At 40.9% G+C, this 26,293-nt stretch overlaps 2 protein-coding genes across 8 annotated transcripts in view; one reads left to right on the forward strand and one right to left on the reverse strand.

The window, feature by feature from the left end:
* FRMD5 (FERM domain containing 5) overlaps nt 1-3,645 on the forward strand; it is a 198,790-nt gene extending 195,145 nt beyond the window's left edge. For 5 of the 7 annotated variants that reach the window (XM_072982123.2, XM_072982124.2, XM_020812193.3 and 2 more), the window contains one exon: nt 331-3,645. In XM_072982123.2, coding sequence (XP_072838224.1) covers nt 331-917 — 587 coding nt within the window. In that variant the 3' untranslated portion in view covers nt 918-3,645. The remainder of the gene's footprint in view (nt 1-330) is intronic. The other 2 variants (XM_072982125.2, XM_078380843.1) reach the window with 1 other exon arrangement.
* Nucleotides 3,646-3,843: 198 nt separating this feature from the next.
* Nucleotides 3,844-26,293, reverse strand: WDR76 (WD repeat domain 76). Its single transcript, XM_020812192.3, has 13 exons — nt 25,878-26,293; nt 23,879-24,259; nt 22,192-22,287; nt 15,643-15,698; nt 13,616-13,733; nt 13,139-13,240; nt 13,004-13,047; nt 12,769-12,922; nt 11,845-12,000; nt 10,938-11,152; nt 5,749-5,901; nt 5,143-5,196; nt 3,844-4,933 (listed from the first exon to the last, which is right to left on the reverse strand). The coding sequence occupies exons 1-13, from the start codon at nt 25,950-25,952 to the stop codon at nt 4,678-4,680; spliced, it is 1,860 nt and encodes a 619-aa protein (XP_020667851.3). The 5' UTR covers nt 25,953-26,293; the 3' UTR covers nt 3,844-4,677.

Raw genomic sequence — 26,293 nt, forward strand, 5'->3', positions numbered from 1 at the left:
TCTGCCATATACTTTTTTTTTTTTTTGGTAAAGAATCCTCCAGAGAATTTATGTCATGGCTTAGAAAAGACTGAATGTTGTTTGGTGTTGGTTCCCAAAATACAGTTTTAATTCTTCCATCCCAGTCTTTTCATGCCCAGATGGTGTTAAATTTGGCTGACACCCCTTCACTAAGCATGCTCCATGCTCAATTTATATTGAGATAATGAACTGTCTTGCTTTTGTGACAAACGTAACTTTCAAACATTGAAAAACTGTCTTGCATGGTACTGCAAGCAAAACAGCTAGCCTATGCAATTACTTCTAGTGTGTTTCTTTATGTTTCTGCAGGCCTTGAATCTCTGCGCGACAGTGCCCACTCTACCCCAGTGCGGTCCTCCTCCCACGGCGATGCCTTCATGCCACATTCGCGGGCCAGCAGAGCCGAGAGCAGTGAGCGTGTGGCCATCATTTCAGACGAGATCTACAGTCCTTCAGACAGTGTGCTTCCGACACCTGTAGCGGAACACAGCCTCGAGCTGATGCTGCTCTCCAGGCAGGTCAACGGAGCCCCTTGCAGTATAGAGGAAGAAAAGGAGTCTGAAGCCAACACACCTACGCTGGCCGAGGCCGAGGAACTGGGAGGGGAGCTCCGAGCCTTGTGTCAGGGTTTGGGCAGCACTGGTGGAGCACAAGCAGAACAGGTGAATAAGTTTGTTTTAAGTGTCCTCCGTTTGCTCCTTGTGACCGTTGGGCTCCTCTTTGTTTTGCTTCTTCTCCTGATCATCCTTACTGAGTCTGACCTTGACATTGCCTTTTTCCGTGATATTCGCCAAACCCCTGAGTTTGAACAATTCCATTATCAATACTTTTGTCCCCTCAGGCGATGGTTTGCCTGCAAAATCCGCTCCGTGCTGAGCCTGCTCATTGACACCTGAAGGCAGGACTTCTCCTAGTAACTAGCCAGGTGGATTGCAGAAGATCCCTGCTACCCCTTCCCAGAAAACGGGACACATCGTGGCACCATCGGCATATAAAATAAACCCTCCTTTCATGAATCCAAGTACACTGCAGCCTAGGAGAGTTGTTTCCAAGCAGAAGAAAGAGATAGACTCATGCTAGATTCAATATACAGTATATATATACATATATATATGCGTTTCTTTACAGGTCCTCCTCCTGGACGTTTCCTCAACAGGTCTGATTTCCAACTTTTAAATTGTTCTGCACTCTTCAAATTTCATTTTAGCTTTCGTAAGAGGTGTTCACGTCAAAAACGTCAAGGAAGTTTATTTTATGACTACAATGATTGCATTAAATGCCAGTCTCCAGCTGGGACACTAGTTAAGATAGCTAATTACTTTATGCTGGAGCTTTTGTAATGGTGCTAATGAGTTGTCATTTTAATATTCTATATTATTATTTTATGAAAACTGCCACTGTGCACAGCACTACCACCTTAAAAACGGTCATTTGAAAATATGGTAAGTTTCTGTCTTACGGATTGAATTCTTGGCTTAACACAGAGCCCTAGAGTAATGAGAGTGTGATAGGGATTAAGATTTTGACACCCTCACCCCCCCGCATTTTCAGTGCTTCTCAAGCAACAGGTAGGCACGAGGGAGGGAGGTGGTGTCAAGGTCTATTTTCTCCTTCACATGGAAAGTCGCCGTAGTGCAAGACCTTCCTTTTCGGGTTTTTGTTTTGTTGACAGACCCTTTCAAATCCCAGAGAAGAGAACTTTTCATAGAACAGCCAAGTCCCCATATAAAACAAGGGTTAGCAAACAGGGGGGAAAAACATACATTCGATCAAATCTGGCCCACTCTTGCTCTTGTACTGGTGATCCTATCTGGATTTGCTCTGGAAAGCTGTACTTGTTTTTGTACTATGAAATAACTTGTTTCAAGCTATATTTTAAGGGGGAAATTATATTTTATTAATGAGGAAATAAAAGTCTTTTTCACTTTATGAATTGGGTACATGTAGTCGCAAACAAAAGACAGTGAATATGGTTTTTTTAGTGGTATTTGGGCATCATCTTAACTCATTCATAATTTCTGGAGGAAAAATTTGTGCTATTTTAAAAAATAAAGAGAAATAACATTACAGCAGTGGAGGAAACACAGAAATAAAAAACAAGTAGAATAACCCAACCAATGCTATCTCCAAACTGAAGGGAAGTGGGGGGGGAGCCCCATTTTGTCTTGTGTTGTGGGTAATGGTCATGTGACGTTAAGAGTCTGCACAACAGTCACCTATATTTATTTGTACAGAGAGCAATAAAAAGCGTGAGTTCAGTTCCAGGTGAGCAGGACACGAGAATGCGGTCAGACTGGCAAGTGTTTTATTTCATCTCAGGGAGAGATTTCAAGTCATCTGGGAATCTGATCAGAAATATTTCAAGAGGCTGGTTTCATTATCATGTCTCCAACCATGCCACTGCAATCTTAAGCATGCACACATACCCTTCAAGTTCACGCAGAAATAAAGCACTGCCAGAACTTGTGTGAAGGAGGGTGTGTGGGTGTGTGATCTCAAGCACTGATTCAGTTACATTCTGCTCACAGCTGATCACTCATCATTTGGGAAAAGAGCACAATTATCAATACTAGCAATACAGTTACGTATTGGCAAACGGCTACTAGACTCGGACTGGTGTGTGCCTCGTTCGTTAGGAAAGATTCTGTGATATTTGAACCCATCATGGAAGTGTTACAGGCATATCACCTGAATTGCATTGACTGCAACTGCCAGGACAGTAAACCATCAGAGCCAAAAGAGATTTTGGCTTTAATTTATAAGTACATTTAAGCTTCTGAATGCCTGCCAGAAGATTAAGGGATAGATTTTATAAGGACATACACTGTTTTATGCAACATAGCAACAAAGTTAACTTCTAGTGTAGTGTTCCTACCTCAGTCTGTAGTAAACGATGCTTCTATGCAGTGAGTGAAAAGTCTTACTTTAATATTTTCCATCCCAGATAAGGATGCAGTATTCCTTGTTTTAAGTGTTGGTGTTGTTCATTGTGCCTCAAATCTGTCCAAGTATATTTGTAACCATTTTGTATGATGAACATCTCATTTTTAAAATGAGCAACACAAGCATATGGACAGTGGCAAATCGGTTTTAGAGAGCTGTTTACTTTGCAAAAGTTTGGGTACCATCTAGATTGGGTATAATTGAGAAGGAAGTTCTCCTGCGTAGTCATTTTCATAGGACTTACAGAGAAGAACATTCTAGTGAACCGTGCCCTATTTTTGCCAAATATTTTACCCTCAGAACTGTCCAGCCAGCAACTAAAAAGTACGTTTTCCTGTTTTGCCCTACATTATATTTCATATATCATTTCTAAGTTGTTCCAGGTCTTATCTGTATAAACTGTGGTGATTTCCATAGGTTGCTTTATCAGAGGAAACAAACTCTTAACAAGGATTAGTGTACTGCATCGTTAAGCAGTAGAAGGTAAATTACCTACAAATGTGAATTTTAGTTTTCATAATATAGGTGTTAACATTTCATGTGCCAAATGCTGTACTTTAACTTTTTCCCTTCAGAATAATGTACCTTTTTCTACATATCCAACCTGTAGTTAGTGTAAAATCATTGGTGCCATAATAAAGTATTTTTAAATTTAAATAAATATTTAATTATGATGAAAAATATTCTTTGTTGAGTAAGTTAATGGGGGGAGGGTTTCATGATGTAAAATGACAACTTTGTTTTTAAATTCCTAAAAGCAGGCTTTTACAGTGCAAATTTCATTTCAGAAACCGAAGCATAGCTGATTAAAAACTTATTTCATCACCAAGTCATCAGAGTCCTGCCTGATATTTTGTTACACCATTACACAAGGCTGCATAACTGTAAACCATTTATTGTGTGCATTTTAAAGGTTCATACAGACCACGGTGTGCACACCAAACACTAATTTGCAATCGCCAATTTCACAATCTAAGATATTATTTGGGGTTCCAACAGACATCACTGCATTTGAATTTTTATATTTTTTATTAAGAAATTGTTTGTTAGAAAGAAGCCATTTACTCTTGAAATACTAAAACTATCATTTCAAAATACTATTTATAATTAACATCTGCATTAAACATTACTTGGTGATCCTTGTATGAAAGACTGAAACCATTTGACAATGCCTGTTGCTCATAACTATGCAGAAATTTCCGGGGCACATCCTGCTATTATATGAAGCCAGCAAATCTTAAAATTCTGGCTTACTTTGGGCGAGGAAGTGCTCCAGCACAAAGGTCTGATCTCTTGCAAAGCTCCATCAATAGTTTGAAGCTGGAAATCTTGTTTCTTTTGTTCCTGGAAAGCCAGTTGTTGTTTAGAAACCACTCAGAATTCCAAGGTCAAAGGAGGTATGTGGGTTGCTCAGCTGCTTCTCTTTGCAATAGCACAGATCAGACACGATGTAGTAGCATGACAGTTATAAATGATAAGCCAGGGTTCCACTAGCATACTGGCTTATCCTTATGAGCAAACAAGGTTTCTGCAATTGCAACACTAAGCCTTAATTATTCCTCTTACTGGAAACCTACAACACTTCAAGGTATGTAATCAAATATATTAATTCTGAACTGTCCTAAGATATAAACTTAAATTTCTAAGATAGACAAAATGTCTTCTTAAACCAGTAAAAACCAATAGGGTTTTTTTTCTTTTTTTCTTTTTTTTTTACTCTCTGAAAACATGGAGGCGCCCACTGGAATTACCACCCACAACAATGTACCTGGTGGGGTGCCAGGCATTGATAGAACAAACAGAGCCAAGATGATCTTCACTCAAGAAGGAATGCACCAATTCTCCATTGGCATGAAAGGCGTTGATCTGTCTTGGTCGCAACATACTCCCCACCACAAAGCAGTCGTCCCTTTTGGGGTCCCATACAGCTCTGAACCTTGTTAGCCACCGTCCTGTATTGTTGTTATGCCTATTCAGCAAAGGAAAGCAGAAGTGGGATTTCTGTACAGAACAAGAGGATCTTAACTTCTACTCATACACAGACTCTAAACGAACATGATTCAGCCTCAATCAATATTGTGTTCTGTTCACTGCAGATTGATTTCTTCATCTGGGAGTCTCTCCTATCACATATAAACCTTAGCAACACATTGTTAAGCTTTCTTATTTTTTACTCACTTGATAGTTGTGAGAAGAGGGGCTAAAGATGTTAAACATTTCGTTCCAAAGATCCTGTAAGAGAAATACAATGATTAAAGAACAAAGAATCATCCAAGCTACAATGGTAGCCTACTCTTATTCAATTCAAATCCAGGTGGTTATGAAAATGCAATCAAGATTTCATGTTGTAAGACATTAATTACTGCTTATGATGCAATATAGACTCATGTCCTGATTACTGCTAAGATGTATGGTTTTTAAAAAGGACTAAATGAGAAACAGGCGTGCTGCCAGCTACATCAACGAACAGGAAAGATGCAACTCGCGTGTCATTATGTGCTGCAACGTTGCTTCTGACATACAGCAAGCCTATGAATTTGGTCACTGGGGATGTGCCATTCTTCTTTTTCTTTTTGGATTTTCATTCCCAGAATTCCCCAGGCAGAATTCTGGGAGTTCCAGTCCACTGACCCAGACCTGCAAACACCGAACATTGATCCTTCTACTTGGAATACACCTCTAAAGACATTCCGGCTCAAGGCCAATTTATTGTCCTATGGCAGCAAATTATGCAGGTTAATAATACGTTGTGACAAAGGTGGAAAACGATACACTCTCACATACCTCAGTTGATCATCAGCACAAGTTGTCACCACCCTGTTTCCAGTAACAGGAGAGAAATAAGCTGAAGCCACACTCTTTGTGTGTCCCGCAAGAGAAACGACGGGCTTGTTTCCACTCTCCTTCAGGCGCCGAACATCATAAATATTAACATTCCTGAAATGTAGATTGGTGCGCAGGGCTTAATATAAGGATTCCTTTTTTTCAGTAAGAACAGAGATATTCTAGAGTCTTTCATCAAAATCTAAAAGACTTTCTGTCTCCTCTATGGGAGTCAAGGGACAAGGGAATCAGAAGGGGCCTATAAGGCCATCGAGTCAAACTCCATCTCAATGCAGGAACCCAAATTAAATTATATACGATAGATTATTGTCTACTGGAATACATCAAGGACACCAATGAAGGACGGATTTTTGGGGAAAAAATCCTGGAAATTGCAGAGATGGACACTTTAACAGACACACTAAAAGCTAGGATATATGACACAGATAAGAAGAAATGGGAGCCATCTACATCTGGATTGAACAATTAGATAAAGCAAATATTGTAGAGCGAGAAATATTAACGATGTACAGATACGAAATTCCTAACACACCCTGCAATTTTCAACTTTCCTCAAAAAATCCTTCCCTTTCCCTAACCCTGTACCAGTATTTTTATTTTAAATAATAATAATAATAATAATAATAATAATAATAATAATAATAATAATAATAATAATAATAATAATAATAATAATAATTATAATTATAATTATTATAATAATAATAATAATAATAATAATAATAATAATAATAATAATAATAATAATAATAATAATAATAATAATAATAATAATAATAATAATAATAATAATAATAAATATCTCTAAAGTATCTATGGTAGATTATTGTCTAACTTTCTCTTGAATGCCTCCAACACTGGAGTATTTGCCACCTCTCAAGTTAACTGGTTCTATAGTCATTCTGCTCTTAATAGTCAGGAAATTTTTCATGACATTCAACCAAAATCTGGCTTCCTCTACCTCAGACACATTATTACACTCTGGGGTGACTGAGAACAGATCCTGTCCTTTTTCTGCATGATATTCTTTCAAGCATTTGGCAACTGTTATCATATCTCCCCTCGGTTTTCTATTCTCAAGGCTAAAAACATGCCCAAATCTTTCCATACAGGGCTTGGTTTCCAACTGCCCTGCTCTGAATTTGCTCCAGTTTGTTGACATCCTTCCTAAAGTGCAACGTCCGGAACCAAATATAGTAATCAAAATGAGACCAAATAGAAACAGTGCCAAATAGAGGGGAACTTGTACTTCACGAAATTTGGGGACTTTACTCCTGTTAATGCATTCTAAAATCGCAGTTACCTTTTTTTTTCCAGCCACATCACATTGCTGGCTCATATTTAGCTTGTGATCTACAATTTCAAGATCTCTCTCCCTCATAGTATTACTGTTCCACATATTCTTTATATTGCATATATGTCTGTCCCACCCCCACCCCGGTATAGAACTCTGCACTTATTCCTGTTAAATTTCATTCTCTTCCTTTCAGCCCCCAGTGCCCGAGCTGCTCAATACATTTTTATTTATTTATTGGATTTCTATCCCACCCACCTAGACCAAAGGTCTACTCTGGGCAGTTTACAAATTCAAAATTTTTGAATGTTGCTTCTGTCTTCCAGGGTATGAGCTATTCCACCCAATTTTATGTTATCCACATTTTTGAGAAGCATCCCCTGCACCTCCTCATAAAAGTCATTAATACAAATATTGAGAAGCACCAGGCCCAGGCTGAGCCTTGTGGTACCCCTCCTTTTATCTCCTCCCAGTTTGAGAACGAGCCATTGACAAGAACTCTCCGAGTATGATCCTGTAACCGACTGTGTATCCACCTGGCAGTTCTTCTGTGAAGTCCACAACTACTTAGCTTGCTAATGAGACTATCAGAGGACTTTTTGTTAAAGACTTTGCTGGAGTTAAGATATATTTCATCCACAGCATTCCTGTCATCTATCAGAAAGGTTACCCTGGTAGAATTAGATGAGATTATTCTGGCAGGATTTGTTCTGACAAATCAGTATTATAACTTCAAGACAACAGACAGTGGTTATGAGCGTTCTTCAGCTAGTTCCTTTAATACTCTTGGATGCAATTCATCTGGCCCTGGAGATTTTAACTTTATCAAAGTAAGAAGGCGTTCCTTGACTATTTGTTTATCAATCCCAAACTGCAATCCTGCCTCCTCCACTTGTTCTTCACAACTGCCTGGAAGGCACAGATTTTCTTTTGTGAAAAAGAAAAAGCTAAAGTAGGAATTCAGCATTTCTGCTTTTTCATTGTCATCACTACAAAAGGCATCACTGGTGAAGTGATAACAGGTGATACAGTGGTGCCTCGCTTAACAATTACCTCGTTAAACGATGAATCCGCTTTACGATAAGTTTTTGCGATCACTATTGCGATCGCAAAACAATGTTCCTATGGGGAAAATTCGCTTCACGACGATCGGTTCCCTGCTTTGGGAACCGATTCTTCACATTACAATGATTTCCAAACAGCTGATTGGCGGGTCACAAAATGGCCACCCGCCGTGCAAAATGGCTCCCCGCTGTTTTTAGGACGGATTCCTCGCTTATCAGGTACCAGAAAATGGCCGCACCATGGAGGATCTTCGCTGCACGATGAGGTATTTCGCCCATTGGAAAGCATTGAACGATTTTCAATGTGTTTCAATGGGTTTTTTAATTTCGCTTGATGACGATTTCGCTTAAAAGCGATTTGAACTGAACAGATTATCGTTGTCAAGCGAGGCACCACTGTACCTATTTTCCTCTGGGTTCCTCCCAGAGACAGGTACGAATTTATTGCACTGAAATATGCTACAGATTAAGCTATAACATTTGCTTCAGCAAGCTGCAATGTCTTTTAAAAATGCAAGTATTTGACTTGTTTTGCATTTCTGAATGAACTTTTTTTTTTCAGTGATAAATTACCATGTTAGCCAGGAGAGGAAGGCTGGCACAAAAGACAGCCTGTTGTCAAGACAACAAGAGTGGCTACTATTGAATTGAGCAATGAACAAAAAAAAAAAACAACAGCGAGGGAAGTGAACAAAGAAGCAACCCCTTGTAGTTTTGAGCAGGTCCTGTGTGAAAACAGGAAGTAGTGGAAAGTTGCCAAGATAACATGCACAGTTTTTGGAAGAACATGAGAAAGATCTAATTATTGTCTTGATATGCATGAAGATTATCATTGATTCTACTGGAGATGCTGTACATAGTGTGTATGCGTGTGTGAGAGAAACAGACTTCAGGAGAGGATAGTGTAAGAAAGTTAAAAGGAAAACAAGAAAATATTTAACCTCCTCTCATTAGAGAATTCCTTAGTTTTGCATTTTTTAGCAAGTGGGAAAAATCAGTAAATTAGAACATTGGGAGCATAATGAAGATGCATGGAATTCTTGAGAAAAAGGAAGGCACAGTAAAATAACTAAATGAAAAATAATGGTGAGTACAGTAACAAAGAAGAAACAGAATGATTAGAACGAAAAAAAAGTGGACAAGAATCTGAAAGGATTTGAACATGGTTGTGTTTTGGGATGTGTCCTCTTTTTTGGGATGCAGCCCAGCTGGTCACCCAACACAGTTCTGGCCCTGAAAACATTGTGCACCTGTGAACTTCGGAAAACCACAGTGAAATGCTTTCAGAGTTAGGCATTACAATGTCAGCAGTATGCAGATGATTCTGCTTCTTCTTCTCTTTTCCATCTACAGTCAACCCTCAATTTACAAACTTAATCTGTTCCAGAAGGAAGTTTGTAAGTCGAAAAGTTCGTAAGTCGAATCAGCATTTCCCACAGGAATGCACTGAAAACCAATTAATCCATTCCGGCTGTTTTTGGTTCTTAGGTCGAGGGGCGGTTTGTAAGTCGAAGCGTTAGTTCCCATAGGAACTAATGCAAAGCCGGTTAATCCGTTCCTACCACTAGGGGCAGATTTTTTTTCTTTTTTTCCTTTTAACCTAAGATGACTTAGGTTTTAAAAAAAGGAAAGAAAAGAGGGAGGGAAGGAGGGAACAGACACCTTTTCAACAGAACACCTTGAAAAGCACCTTTACAGCCAAGACAAGCACCTTCTGGGAAAAACCAAGCACCTTTCAGACAACAGATCACCTTGAAAAGCACATTTTCAATCAAAACAAATCAATACAAGCACCTTTTGGGGAGAAAGGGGGCAGCAAAGGAGGGAGGAAACACTTTTTAAAAATTGAAAAATCAAATTTTTTTAAAAAGCCAAAAAATGTAAATACAGTCCATACAGCACTGTACCAGGCAATACCAGGCAGTCTGAAGACTGTCTCCAAATCCACTCTCAAAACACTGGGAAGAGCGAGGAAGCAGACAGGCACCCTCTTCACTGGCCAACGCTTAACTGAAAGTTCAAATTTCACACTTTCCTCACCTCCCGCATGGTTTTTTCAGTTCGTAACTCGAATCTAAGTTTGCAAGTTGAGCCAATATTTTTCTATCAGAGCGGTTTGCAAGTCAAAATGTTTGCAACTAGGGCCATTTTTAAGTCAAGGGTTGACCATACATGTCCTAGTGAGGCTGCAGAACTCTTTAACAGAGGTCTTGAAGTGGCTACAGATGAGAGCCAACCATTTAACTTCAGCATGACTAAATTGAATGCTGTGGGCGGGTTAAGTCATTTGATCTGGAGGGTGGGGCACTTCTAGTATTGACAGGATTGTACTCCCTTAAATAATCAAGTTCAGGGTTTCCTCCCCTAAATAAACAGACAAATGTCTTATTAGATAAATGCCTTATCTAACTTTGCAGTCAAATTACCAGAAATCATCAACACAAGAAGTTCATGCTATTTTTAAGAAAGCATTTGCAAAGTAAAAACCTAGAAACGTACTCAATATTTTTGGATTGCTGTAATTATGTGGTAGAATTTTTTTAAAAAGACATAAGAAATTTGAATTGAGATTTGAGTCAATGGGTAGGAGCATTAGCTTGCATTGAACACCACCAGATTTTCAGAGTCCTTTGTTCCTAAAGTTTAGAGAATGTCTTGCCATGTTGGACTCCGACCGCTCTTAACAGGAAGCCTTTGTTCACACTGTTACTGCTGCACCTCCCGTTCATTATGCACAGCTCGAATCACTTTTGTCACAAAAATGCACCTACCTTGCCCCAGCAGTAATGAAATAATATCTGCTGACTGGATGAACATGGACAGTCCTCGTCACAGAATTAAGATCTGCAAAAATCTCAGCTGAATTTTCAGGTGTTCTTTTGTCCACGATGGCTATCCTTCCATCCCACATTCCCACTACCAAAGTGGAGGCATCAACTGCCAGGAAATCAAACGAGGAAAGACTGTAATCCTCATTTCTGTACACCTGAAAATGAGACAGAGCTGCAGTTTAGCTAACTACACAATATACAGTATACTATATATATATATATATAGCTTACTACATGCTATGTCAAAATTCATTTGAAAGTAATGCCAATATGGTGATATGCTTTGTCCACTTCGGTATGTATAACATACAAGGATTCAAAGGCATCCTTTTTCTGGCTGAGAAGCTTAAACTGAAGTGTGGGTCAAGATGCAGCCTTCTACTAGGTCAGATTGTTTGTCCCCCTGGCTCAGTCCTGTGCACTCTGGCCGACTATTACTGTCTCTGAGGTCTCAGGAAGGAATCTTTCTATCAACAGCAGCCTGATTATTATTTATCTTCAGCTGGCGATGGGGCTATAGCATTATGTTATGATCCCTGCCAAGAGAGATGGGGACATTGAATGAAGAGTGGAAAGAAGAGTTTCTTGTTTTCCATCTCTCTGCCATCTAGAACAGTAACTTAAATAAGACAGAAGGATGACAGATGAATCCACACCAAATTCTACTTTGCATGACAGGTCCACGCCATTCTCCATACTCTAACAAATGGAATTCTGAACGCTAGAATTTGTAAAGTTTTTGTAAACAGTTATGTTGCATCTAAATAGACTCTTACCTAAAAAACCACATAAGGTTTCCCATTTATCAGCGCCTGCAAATCTCTACAATGTATGTATCAATATTCACCTCATCAAAGACAGCTCTGGTTACATCTCCACATCGAAGTGTGCCGTCATGGCTCAGGGACAAAAGATGAGCAGGATTAAATGGAGAAAAATACATACAGCTAACAGGTTGACAGTGGATCACAAAGGAATGAACAGGCTCTTCCAGTCTGCTGTCCTAAAAAGTAAAACATAACACCATCAATACTCCTTCTCTTTTAAAAGTCGGGAGTAAAACTATACCATTGTTGCCATAAACCTCAAAGAGCAAAATTTACAGTGAAGTTCAGCTGGTAAAAAAGAAGGAAATGAAGAGATAAAGTACAGTGGTGCCTTGCTTGACGAGGATAATCTGTTCCAGCAAAATTGCTGTTAAGCGATATCCTCGTCAAGCGAAATAAAAAATCCCATTGTAATGCATTGAAAACCCATTCAATGTGTTCCAATGGGCTGAATAACGGCGGCCATTTTCTGCTCCCTATCTTACCAAAAAGCCTTCCTAAACGCAGCGGGGAGCCATTTTGTATACCCGGCGGCCATTTTGAAACCCGATGATCAGCTGTTTTTGATCGTCGTAATGCGAAGAATCGGTTCCTGAAGCAGGGAACTGATCATCGCAAAGCGAAAAAAACCCATTCAAACATTGTTTTGTGATCGCAAAAACTTCATCATTAAGCGGATTCATCATCAAGCGGGGTAAGCATTTAGCGGGGCACCACTGTAAGTCAAAGGTAGGAACAGAACATTTTATGTCTATTTACAGAGGAGACCGAACCCAGTTTCAAAATACTGCAACTTCCCCATGTGGGTCAACAAGAATGGATGGTAGTGGAGAAAAATCAGTCACATCAATGGCCTCTATGATCAGATTGCCTAAAAGATCTGCCATTTACAGATCTTATCTAAAAAACATTACTATAAAAGCCACAGAACAGGAACTGCTTACCAAATTCCAGAGACCGATTTGCCCCCATTTGTCTCCTGCTGCTACCAGGGTTCTGCTTTCAGATGGATGGACAGCCACAGAATAAATTCGAGTTTTGACTACTTTTGCTACACAATCTTCTCTGAGGACCATTCCACGCAGTCTAGCCTTGTAACTAGGCCAAAACAGTTCTCACATTAGTGTCAAAAATTGAAGCCAATTTAAAGATGCCAAGAAAAAAATAGTTTCTAATTACCTTTCTAAATTACATATAGTTTTCTCAGTCTTCTGGGGTTCTACCTGTATCATAGGTTAGAACACAAAAATGCATTACTGTGCAGGCAGTGAATTAAATCAACTTGCTCAAGATCAAAACAACTCTTTTTAATACCTTACTGATTTTCACCCACATATCCAAGAATCCTTCAATGTCCTCAGTTCTTTCTTCTTGATCTGTAGGTATCATCTGAAGAGGTCCAGGTGGCAAATGGGGCTTTCATGAGAAAGAACAGCAAAATTAGTGGGTTTGATTTGCATCTTGACGATCACTATATTCTGCAGAATAGTAGCAAACAGAACTATTTAATTTATTTTTGCTCCCCCATCCTTTCACTTTGTGCAGCCAAATGTCTTATTCAAGACCAGGTTCTTAGGACTCTCTTGGACTATCCAAATTATCAGTCAGGAGCGCACGGAAGCCTAAGGATGTTCAGAGAGAATGCAGAAGAGAGGAGAAAACCTATTTACCCAAATACTTAAGAATTTACCTGAATATCTAAGAACACTTAAGCTTGAGAATTTCAAAATGAAGAATACAGACAAGAGGGCCTTAAGCTGCAGTTCTCCCCTTTTATGCTTGTTATCTTACATGTTCTTCAACGGAAAGTTCTGTATGTCCTGGTGTTTCTGGCAAGGGAGCACCTGTGGGATCTATTCTTTGCAAACGCAAGGACCTTCGACAAGCTTCTTTCTTTGAAGGCTTAACTCTGGCGGAAAAAACACACCATATTTTTAATTCTCTAAAACCCTACAAAGTTTTAGTTTTCCTCACAGACAGATTCACAGAATAATAGAGTTGGAAGGGGCCATTGAGTCCAACCACCTGCTCATCTACTCAAATGGAGTGTCGGGAGAGTGACAACACACAAAGGAAAATATTTCTTTACCCAGCATATGGTTAGTCTGTGGTGCCAGGATGTAGTGATGCCATTTCACCTAGATGCCTTTAAAAGGGGATTGGACAGATTCCTGGAGGAAAAGTCCATCACAGGTTACAAGCCATGATGGGGATGTATAACCTCCAGGCTTAAAAGGAAGGTGCCTCAAAATGCCAGATGCAGGGGAGCGGTATCAAGAGACAGTTATATCTCATTGTCTCGTGGGCTCCCAGAGGCCTCTGGTGAGGCCAGTGCAGGGAATGCTGATCGAATTTGCAGATATCACAAAGTTGGGTGGAATTGCTAATGCCTTGGAAGACAGAAATAAAATTCAAAATGATTTAGATAGACTTGAGTATTGGGATGAAAACAATATAATGGAATTCAGCAGGGAGAAGTAAGTACCTTGGAAAAAGAAACCAAACACACAGTTGCAAGATGGTGAATGCCTGGCTCAGCAATAGGACGAGCGAGAAAGGTCTTAGAATTGTCGTAGATCACAAGCTAAATATGAGCCAACAGTGTGATGTGGCAACAAAAAGAAGGCAAATACTATTTTGGGCTGCCTTAACAAATATATAGCCTCCAAATCCCATAAGGTCCTTGTTTCCCTCTATTCAGCACTGCTTAAGCCTCATCTAGAGCAGTGGTTCTTAACCTTTGTTACTCGGATGCTTTTGAACTGCAACTCCCAGAAACCTCAGTCAGGACAGCTGGTGGTGAAGGCTTCTGGGAGTTGCAGTCCAAAACTCCTGAGTAACCCAAGGTTAAGAACCAGTGATCTAGAGTACTGTGTCTAGTTCTGGACACCAAGCTTTAAGAGGGATGCCAACAAACTTGAGTAAGTTCAGAGGATGGCAACAAGGATGATCAGGGGACTGAAGGCCAAGCCCTGTGAGGAAAGACTGAAAAAATGGGCATGTTTAGTCTTACGAAAAGTCTGAGGGGAGGTATAATAGCAGTCTTCAAATATTTGAAAGATTGGTGTATAGAAAAGTGGCTGGATCTGTTCTCAATCATCCCAAAGTGCAGGATATGTAATGGGCTCAGTCACGGGAAGCCAGATTTTGGCTGAATGTCAGAAAAAACTCTTAACTGTTAGAGCAGTGCGGCAATGGAACCAATTACTTCAAGAGGTGGTGAGTATTCCAACTCTGGAGACATTCAACAGAAAATTAGCCAGCCAACTGTCAGATCTGCTTTGATTTGGAATCATGAATTGAGCAGGGGGTTGGACATGATAGCCTTATACTGTAGATGTTTCAACTCAGATGTTATTCTATGAACTATCCAACCAGCCAATAATTAATTAAGCAGATTCAAACACATCCCAATGACTGCTAAAGCATCAGTGTTAAAATTATGACTAGGTTGAATATCTCTAGAATTTCTTCCTCTACCTGTAGCATACACATTTGATTGCAGGCCCAAAAGATTAAAAAAATAAACCCTTTTGGTCTTCAGAAAGACTCTGATCTGAATCCTGCTGGTTATAAGCAGAGCATAATGCTCTACTGACACAGTAACACAGAATTTCTGCTTGTGTGCACAGTGCCCGTAAGACAGGATCCTCCATTAGGAAAATCTAGCTCACGCTTGTGCAAAAGGATTTTGGGTATCTCCTTGTGCAATGGCTTTAAAAGTCAAGATATTTGTTCTACATCTGCTACATAAATACAGCACCTGAACCAGGTCTCAGATCTTGTTGTTCACACTTGAAATATATGTGTAATTTTACCTTTTTATTCCATGTGACTTTCTTTTGACTGTCATTTCACGAAGTCTTGCAGCTGACTTGAAAGAGAGAGAGAGACAGAGAGAGGGTATGTGAGAGAAATCACATGTAACATATATATAACATATCCACTTCAAACAATTTCTACATTACAGTGGTGCCTCGCTTAACGATGTTAATTGGTTCCCAAAAAAACATCGCTATGGGAAAACATCGTTAAGCGAAACACCATTTCCCATAGGAATGCATTGAAAACCGGTTAATCCGTTCCAATGGGAATGGATTGCCATCCTTAAGCGAAAATCCCCATAGGAAACATCGCTAAGTGAAACAATGTTTCCCCCAAGGGAAAGCCATTCAAAAGCACTGAAGCCAGCTTCAGTGCTTTTGAATGGCTTTCCGATGTCTGTTTTCGCTCATTTTTAAGTGTCTTAAAATGTTTGAAACCTGTTTTAAATGCCTGGATTCGGTAGTGCACCTTGTGAAACATGTGCAAACTTAATTTGGTCCATTCAATGGATTTAAATGGGGAAAACAAAAAATCACCAAAAATTAACGAAGACTCAGAACAAAAACAAATTAAGTTTGCACATGTTTCAGAAGGTGCACTACCGAATCCAAGCATTTAAAACAGGTTTCAAACATTTTAAGACACTTTTAAATGAGCAAAAACGGACATCGTTAAGTGAAATTCCCCCATAAAGAACATCGTTAAACGATGGGGAAATTTCCTTGAAGAAACCCATCGCAAAGCGAATACATCGTTAAACGAAACAATCGCTAAGCGAGGCACCACTGTATTTGCTTGATTCAGATTTTCCAAACTCAAGTCAGGACCTAAAACTCAAAATTGACAATAACTTCCTACCAGTAATTAAGCTTTAAGAGGCCTTCAACATTTTAGAATGGGAGGGGGGGAACACACACACACACACACACACACACACACACACACACACACACACACATGAAAACAAAGAAACTAACAAATAATGAAATCACAAGGAAGGGACCGTGGCCCTCTGGTGTTCCTGGAAGGCTAACGGGTTTCCAAAAAGGGCCAAATTTGACCCCAGAACTTGAGTTTCCCAACTCAACTCACAATATTACAGGGATTGGAACATAGCTGGCTGGGCCTCCAAATTGAATGACTGAAAAGGTCATTAACAGACTATCTAAAATCTGGGAAGGCACTGGGTCTGGATTTAATTCCAGCAGAGTCCTAGAAGTCTAATGCAGACTGGTGGGCCCCCCTTTTACCTCAGTTATTTACATTCATTAACAACACTGGGCAAATCCCACATTCGTGGTCAGAAGCAATAGTGGTACCAATCTATAAGAAGGGGAACAAGAACGAACTCTCAAATTATAGACCAATTAGCCTTCTCTCTATAATGAGTAAGCTTTATGCCAGATACCTAAATAAAAGACTAAGCGCATGGATTGAGTTGGAAAACATTTTAGGGCACGAACAGGCTGGCTTCCGAAAGAACCACTCCACTTTTGACCACGGTATAGTTTTAAACCATCTTGCAGCCTGTTTGCAGCTTTTATAGACTTAAAGTCTGCCTTTGATTCAATTCCAAGAGGAAATTTATGGAAAAAGCTTTATTTTTCCTCAATTGACAAAAGGCTTTTATATCCTATCAGGAGTCTCTATGAGCAGTCCACAATTAGGGTAAGATGTGGAATGGATGGAAATCTGTCAAACCCCATTCGGGTGAAGAGGGGGGGTTCACCAGGGCTGCATATTGGCGCCCACACTATTCAACTTGTATCTTAACGACCTCCAAAAGTTGTTTAGCTCCTGAATATCACTCCCCGAAATTGGCTGAAATCAATGTACCCCTGCTACTATATGCAGATGATGCGGTTCTCATGTCACTCTCGGAAATTGGCCTTAAAACGAATCATATGTGCATTTTTGAGCTATTGCAGGAAAAATGTACTAACAATCAATTTTGACAAAACCAAAATAAGGGTCTTCTACATAGTAGAAGTAGGTCATGGTGGCGCTGAGGGCTAAACTGCAGAATACTGTGTTGCAGGGTCAGAAGACCAGCAGTCGTAAGATCGAATCCACGCAACGGAGTGAGCGCCCGTTGCTTGTCCCAGCTCCTTGCCAACCTAGCAGTTCGAAAGCATGTAAACGCGAGTAGATAAATAGGTACCATCTTGGTGGGAAGGTAAAACGACATTCCCTAGTCACACTGGCCCTGTGACAACGGAAACTGTCTTCGGACAAGCGCTGGCTCTACGGCTTGAAAAACGGGATGAGCACTGCCCCCTAGAGTCGGACACGACTGGACTAAAAAATGTCAAGGGAAACCTTTATCTTTACATAGTACAGTGGTGCCCCGCTTGACAATTACCTTGTTATATGACAAAATCGCTTCAAGACAATGTTTTTGCGATTGCTATTGTGATTGCAAAACAATGTTTCAAAGGGCTTTTTTTGCTTGACGATTATCGGTTCCCTGCTTTGGGAACCAAAACGACGATCAGAAAACAGCTGATCATCAGGTTTCAAAATGGCCGCCCGCTGTGTAAAATGGCTCCCCGCTGTGTTTAGGAGGGCTTTTTCGCTTTACAGGCACCGGAAAATGGCCGCCCTATGGAGGATCTTCGCTGGACGATGAGGTACTGTATTTCACCCATTAGAACGCATTAACTGGTTTTTAATGCATTCTAATGGGTTTTTTACTTTTGCTTGATGATGATTTTGTTGTACAGCGATTTTGCTGGAACGGATTATTGTCGTCAAGCGAGGCACCACTGTAAAACCAAAGATTGGGTTATCAAGGACCAACTGCTGGAACAGGTAAAAAAAATTCAATCTGGGAATTATGTTTTCCCACTCCCTCTCCTGGTCGTGCCACAAACAGCAGTACAGGTGGCCAATAACACAAGTAAACTACTTAGACGATTTCATTATTGGGTGGGGAGTTGATACCTGCGGCCCTAGAGATAGTCAGGCATAAAATCCTTGCGCAGTTGTTGTATGGCATCTGTTTGGATTAAGGGTTTCAACCCCTCCATTGAAAGCGTTTTATCAAATACATTGTGATCCTTATTCGCCATGCCAAGATGCGCCTCTTCAGCCGGTCTGTGGCTCGAAGCTGGTATGCCCTCAGTAGAATGTCAAGCGTGACTACATGCTATTGGCTAAAGGTGGTCCATGCCCCAATAACCTGTGGCTACCTATATTATTTGCTGAAATATGTCTTTGCCAGCTCATGGCATAAGGGATTTACAGAAAAACTACATCTTAGGCTTCTCTATGGATTTCCTATTGAGACAGCCTCAAGGTAACATTAAACCAATACTTATACAACATATCAAAATATAGAGCTTCAATACTCTCCAGCTTGTGCAGATAGGACTTGCTCACCCCTGTGTTTTGGCCTAAATTTTAACTTCCCCAAGCCAGCTAACTACTTATACCAAATTACAACAATGAGATATTGCTTTGCCTTTTCAAGGGCTAGGTTTAATTGCTTTCCCTCAGCCCTTTTTAAGAGGGTGTTTTAATAACACCCCATAGGGCGAAAGGATTTGTCCCTGTGGGAAAGAAATTACTGAGACCTTGGTGTGCGTCATTTTAGAATGTAGCCTATCTAAGATTGAACGCATTCGATATCTTGGCTCGCTTATGACTAAATGTACTTGGTCTACCTCCCACAAGCTATTTGACATTCCTGTTGTCTGGAGAGAATCAAATACTGTAATTACACAGTTAGTGGCTAAGTTTTTATTTTCAGCTATAAGAATGCGCAAAATGCTATAGCAAGATTCTATATTATATTATGTATTTATTTTATCTATTTTACCTTTGTATGAACGGGTCTATAACTGCACAATAAAACTTACTTACTATTACAGGGATGAAAATATTCTCCCTCCGTCAGCAAAATGGAACAGCCTCTCTTATTTACTTATACTAGAACATAATGAAGAAAATTCACTGGACACAAAGAGTACTTAATTAAATAGTAGCTTGACCAGTGCACCATATCCATGATTACTTCATTTAGCAGGCCATTTTTATTTACTTCCATTTTGGTTTATTTGGTAACTGTTTTAATGTACTTTATTATAACTAAAGTGATGATCTCTTGGCTTTAATCCTCTTCCTTAGTGTAGTAAGTTGCAACTAGAATATGCGTATTTGAATCAATGGGACTTAGTGGGGAACAGTTTCTACTTACTATGATAAGCAACAGGATTCCAGCTACTGCGCATCTTTCTGTGGAAGACTGCAGTATGTATTTAAATAAAATGCCCGAATTAATATTGTTATAGAATTATTCCTTGAGTGAGGTACCCGATTACCTACATGGTTTTCTTAAGTGCTCAACAAATATCTTTCAATTCTAGGTAAAGGTTCCCCTTGACAATTTTTGTCCAGTCGTGTTCGACTCTAGGGGGCAGTGCTCATCCCCGTTTCCAAGCCGTAGAGCCAGTGTTTTGTCCGAAGACAATCTTCCGTGGTCACGTGGCCAGTGCGACTTAGACACGGAACGCTGTTACCTTCCCACCGAGGTGGTCCCTATTGATCTATTTGCATTTGCATGCTTTCGAACCGCTAGGTTGGCGGGAGCTGGGACAAGCGACGGGAGCTTTCAATTCTATTATCTTTCAATTCTACTAGACTTTTAACTGCCAAAACAATATTGTTGTTGTTGTTATATTGCACTTATTTCCCAGCACTACTGGAGCAGAGGTGAATCAAAAGGTCAGGCCTAAAAATTAAGAGTCAAGCCCTACGAATTTTCGAGTGAAACTGACATGTTTGCAAATGCACTGATTTTTAATTTTAAGAATTAAACTAGCAGCCATTAGAATCTGTTTTAAATTGGTAAACAAATAGTTTAGACTAGAGATGTACGTATTCGCATTTGTCTACAAATATCTCCCCACAGATGCAGATAACAAGGGCCCAGCCCCCTGGGGGCCAGACTGACCCCTCACAATTCGGCCGCTGTCATGAGCTCCGCGGAGCCTTCCTCTCTCTCCGTAGCTCACGATGGATTAGCCATTCTGCAACCTGGCAGGGAGGCTTATCATCCTGCCTTCTGCCAGGGATTAAGGGTTTCAACCCCTCCATTGAAAGCGTTTTATCAAATACATTGTGATCCTTACTCGCCATGCCAAGATGCGCCTCTTCAGCCGGTCTGTGGCTCGAAGCTGGTATGCCCTCAGTAGAATGTCAAGCGTGACTACATGCTATTGGCTAAAGGTGGTCCATGCCCCAATAACCTGTGGCTACCTATATTATTTGCTGAAATATGTCTTTGCCAGCTCATGGCATAAGGGATTTACAGAAAAACTACATCTTAGGCTTCTCTATGGATTTCCTATTGAGACAGCCTCAAGGTAACATTAAACCAATACTTATACAACATATCAAAATATAGAGCTTCAATACTCTCCAGCTTGTGCAGATAGGACTTGCTCACCCCTGTGTTTTGGCCTAAATTTTAACTTCCCCAAGCCAGCTAACTACTTATACCAAATTACAACAATGAGATATTGCTTTGCCTTTTCAAGGGCTAGGTTTAATTGCTTTCCCTCAGCCCTTTTTAAGAGGGTGTTTTAATAACACCCCATAGGGCGAAAGGATTTGTCCCTGTGGGAAAGAAATTACTGAGACCTTGGTGTGCGTCATTTTAGAATGTAGCCTATCTAAGATTTATATTGAGATTTTCATGAATGCCAGTTATTTATAAATTTTCTACTCCTCTAAGCATTGCATAAACTGTTCATTAGCAAGTTCATAGTTACTGCCCTCTGAGAATTTGCCTCTTTTCATGTGGAAAATAGCACATTTATCAGCATCAAAGTTCACTTTGATATTTGTACTGCAAGACTCAAGGAGGTTTAACCAAAATTCATTTTCTCAGAAGAGCTTGCAAACAACTTAATATCGTTCATATACGTGAAGCGTGAAACATCAAGGCCCTTTTTTGTGGTAATTAAGTTTGTAGCCTGCAGTGCTGTCACTGAGTTGTCTAGTTAGGGGATTTAAAGCCAAGGCAGGATGACAACAAACTTAATACACAACATGAAAAATATATCTTCTAATAAGAATATTATTGGAGAGGAGGTCTCTGCACCTTAATTTTGTCCTTTACCTTATTATGAGTTTCTATTATCAATTTTGTAGATCCTCAACATTTCAAGAAGCCATGAATGGGACATAGAATTCGATCAAATTGAATCTACTATTTCTATTTCTCCTGCAATTGTTTTTCAAACTGCTTTTATAGTTAACTGCAGTTCTAGTGTTTCACTCTGATTTATACCCTGCTCTAAAACACCCACCCTAGAAATGTTTAATTAAAAGTTGTTATTAAAATGTTTTAAATAAAATACCCCTTGGCATTACAAGAGATATTATGAATGCTGTGATATACACCAGTTGTAGAAATATTGTTGCAAATGGATTTCCTAATTAATACAGACTTCTTGGAAACAGGTAATGAGGAAAACTGGAGGAACATTAAGTGTCAGCAACTGTTATTCTAATCCTGAAAATAAATGGCAACAAACCTCAAACAGCTTCAAAGAAGCAAAAAATTTAGCATTCTCTGTAATATTCTTTAGTCTCTTCCTCTCATAAGCTGATAACTCCTTGGATTCTTCCTCCTTCAACAAAGAAAACAAATTATTAAGTAAAGTACTCACAAGAATAAAGTCTCAATATCTGAAGCAATGCTTTAAGCATGCTATTTTAAAATATAATTCTTTCAGTAAGTAACACACTTTCACCACTTGCTTTAATAGATACCTTCCAGTCAACATGGAAAAGGCAGCGGTCTGAGAAATTCCTGTCTCTGGGGGACTCTTCCACTTTAGTAGCTCTTGACTACTTTAAAGCCAAACCAGTTGTGAAGCAAAGAATGTGGGACATGGAATTACAAGACCACTTAAAACTTGTTTACTAAAATATTGTGTTCTTGGTGAAAAGACATTTATGCCTTCTACAGTGGTGCCCCGCTAGACGATGACCTCAGATAATGACGAAGCCCCATGACGATGACTTTTTGCAATTACTATAGCGCGTCGCAAAACAGTCTTTCCTATGGGTGATTTTCGCTGGATGATGTTTCGGTCTGTGCTTCGCAATACAGGTATTTTTTCCGGGACCGATGCTTCACAAGACAACAATTTTCACAGATAGGTCCGCAACTCACAAAACGGGTGTTTTCGGGACCGATGCTTCGCAAGACAGCGATTCTAACAGCTGATCGGCGCTTCGCAAAATGGCCTCTCTATGGCAGATTTTCGCAAAATAACAACTATTTTCCCCATTGGAACGCATTAAAAGCATTTCAATGCATTCCAATGGGGAAACGCTTTTCACAAGATGATGTTTTCACAAGACAGCTATTTCAATTGAACGGATTAACATCGTCTTGCGGGGCACCACTGTACTTTCCTGGTTAATTTATCATTTCCCAAGTTTAGAAAAGACTTAACTTCAGCTCACTTTAATGCTTTACATTCTGTGGTCCCAGAGGAGAGAAATGGATTACCCCATGCAGGAATTTTAAGTATCTCTGGAACCATGAAGACATAGAAACTGCTGGATATGTCCTATAATACCGCTCCTTCTACCGTCGTCAAGAGTTCCTTTTATCCATTCATCTAAAATTCCCAGAAGAATTTTATTTCATTTCTCCATTTGGATCAGGGCCAACAGTTAAGATCACCAATGAAGTGACCAGATTTTGTGCAGCTGTCACAAATTGCTAACACCGTGATTTTAAACATTTACGAGATACCTGCCATGCAAGCCTCTGTACAATGGGCGAAGCCTTGCTTATGCAGCTCCACATGTGAAAAGCTAAAGAAACTAAACTTTTAAATGAAGTTTCCGATTCCACTTCTTCCCTCCTCAGGTTTTGAGGATCCCGAACCATCCCGGTAGCAGAACCAGCGGTGGGGATTCAGAGGTATTAAAGGCTCTCTTTCCCATTCTCTACGCTGAAAAGGATCCCTAGGGATCCTTGAAATCTGAGAGGGAGAGAATAGGGAACTTTTCATTCAAGATTAGAGTCCATGGCTGACAACATCAGCAGGCTTACATGCGAATCAGGCTACTATAGTATGTGCTGCTTTGAACACTATATACACTATATACTGAATATTTCTGTGCCGTTCCGTATTGCACTATCTACTACTGTATTGGCTTTTGACTATAAGGCATGCATGTGTGTACGTATGCAACACTTACATCATTTGTATCACTCTCCAGATCCTCGTCGCTCTCCAAATCACCACTGCTGGCTGCTACAACTGAAGCAGGTACATGAGATTCCTTGTCAGCTGCTACTACCACACCTGGGCTAGGAGAAACCTCCGACACAACCGCACTGATCTGGGGGCTTGAAGGGTGGTTACAGGCTTTCTTGACTTTGCGATCGGCAGCTGGGGACTCTTCAGAGCTAGAAAATTGTTCTAGCAGACGTTTTTGAGGCAACACACGCCTTGTGCGTTCACTCTTTTTGGAAGGCAGACGCTTGAGAAGAACTCTTGCTTGTTTTATCGAAGTCTTGCTTTTCACAGGGCCTTCTGGAAGACATGCCTTCGGTTTTTCTTTTGGTGTTTTTTCTTCCTTAAATGTAAGAAAAATACAGTAACATAGCATTATGCACTGTTTTTCTACAGGAAACATTGTTTTGCTCTAGCGATTGCAAAAAGATGTTTCTTATGGGAGACTTTGGTTTGAAGTTGATTAGGTCCTTGCTTCGCGAACTGTTTGTTCGCAAAACGACGATTTTTCTGGATCTGCAAAATTGCTTCCCTTAGCAAAATGGATGGCTTCCCTTCACAAAATGGGTGTTTTCCGGACAGAAGCTTCACAAGACAGCGATTTAAAACAGCTGATTGGTGGTTCTGTATGGGAGATCTTCACTGGACAATGAGGTATTTCCCCATTGGAATGCATTAAACGGTTTTCAATGCATTCCAATGGGGATTTTTTCACATGATGACGATTTCACTGTACAGCGATTTTCCTGGAACGGATTATCGTCGTCATGCGGGGCACTACTGTATTTTATCTGGTCATTCCAGCCATGCCTGGAGGAATCAAGACTGCAGTCCTAACTCCTTCACAAGGGTGATCGTCTCACTGAACACATTAGGACTTGCTTCCTAAGACATCTTATTCAACAACATGTCAAATTAATACTGTCATTAATGCAAGTAGGTTTAGTTGCATTAATGGCCTTGTATTTTCCTCCTCCCTGAAGTTAGTTTTCTGAAAAATTTCTATAAAACTTCTGGTCCCTCAAACCTAACATAACCTGGTTTAGTCCTGACAGCCTGTAAGCATTTGAACTGAAATATACAATAGGACAATTAGGCTACTAGACTGAGACTTTGGGAAATTTGGACTCTCTGTCTTAGCCTCAGTTCCCCCACCGGGATCTTGTCTGCATTCCAGATTTTAAACAGATCAGTGAATCACATATAATGCAAAATGGAAGCATTAGTATTATCCAGTGGTCCGAGATCCAAGGGTTGTGGGGAAAATGCACAGTGGCCAAAACCAGAAATGAGACACTGCTATTGGAAGTGGAAAAAGATTAATCAGTTTTGTTTTTTTAACTGGAACTGCACAGCCCAAAGTTTGTAATGTGGTACAAGTTTGGGTTATTATGTGTGGCTTATTTTGCACACATTTACAAATCAATAAAACACATGTGTACTGTCCTCTCACACAATCTCATAACTTTAGTTCTGCTTTAATAATATAACGCCTTTCCTGGCTTGCAGTCTGTATCCAGTCTGTGTTACCAAAGTCCGATGCCCGGCATCCCCGCAAACCAGCCCGGGACACCTTTTCGGATTTGTGCGGGATGTCCCCATTCCCCTCTCCTTAAGACAACCTCGACCCGGGGGGGGGTTGGTCCTCCCAGGCCAACATCCCCAGGAAAACCTGCGCCTCGACGCGAATGCATCAACGGTGCCTTTGTGCGCATGCAGAGTGCATTTCCGCTTGGTTGCAGCAGGTCTGCCCACGCGGGGCGCCAGAAACCCCGACGTGGGCGCACCGCCGCTCTCTGCTCGTCCCTCGCGTGAACTCGCAGGCGCAAAGCACCGCGCGGGGGAACCCCAGCCAGGCGGGTCGCCGAGCGAGGGGGCGCAGCCAGAAACCCCAACCTGGAGCCAACACTGTGCGCGTCGCGGTGCGTCGGAAAGGGGACGAGCGCGGCAGCCTCTCTCACCTCCTGCCCCGGGTGGCTCCGCGCCGCTTCTTCGGCCTTCCGCGGCTTCCCGCCCGGCGCCTGCTCCGCTTCCATGCCGGTCCTCCTTGCGCCCCCCCCCGACGCTCCCCGCCCAGCCCAGCCGCCTTTCCCGCGCGCGGCAGCAGCGCCAAAAAGTCCCGCCCAGTCGCGGGGGGGGGGCGGCGGCCACAGGACTCCCCCCAACGGCGGCGACGGGCTGGCGAAAAGCGGTTTCGCCCCCTTTTTTCCTTTGCGCGTGGCTAGGAAATAAAACCGCGGGCGAGAAACGCCTTCCTCCAAAGCGCCGGAGAAGCGGCGGGGGGGGGGGGGGGCTCCAAGTCCAGCCCCGGCCCCTCTCCCAACACACGCAAAACAGTCACCACGCGGTGCGTCGTCAGAATGCACCTCCCTCACGG

Source organism: Pogona vitticeps, chromosome 12 (assembly GCF_051106095.1).
Source record: "Pogona vitticeps strain Pit_001003342236 chromosome 12, PviZW2.1, whole genome shotgun sequence".
NCBI classification, from domain to species: Eukaryota; Metazoa; Chordata; class Lepidosauria; order Squamata; family Agamidae; genus Pogona; species Pogona vitticeps.

Bases quoted from the DNA above. Each gene is read 5' to 3' on its own strand.
- WDR76 (XM_020812192.3), bottom strand. From the start codon at position 25,952: ATGGAAGCGGAGCAGGCGCCGGGCGGGAAGCCGCGGAAGGCCGAAGAA. The intron at 22,288-23,878 runs GTAAGTGTTGCA...TCTTTGTTGAAG, and splicing joins TGGAGAGTGATACAAATGAT to GAGGAAGAATCCAAGGAGTT. The intron at 4,934-5,142 runs GTGAGTAAAAAA...TTTGCTGAATAG, and splicing joins CCTCTTCTCACAACTATCAA to GCATAACAACAATACAGGAC.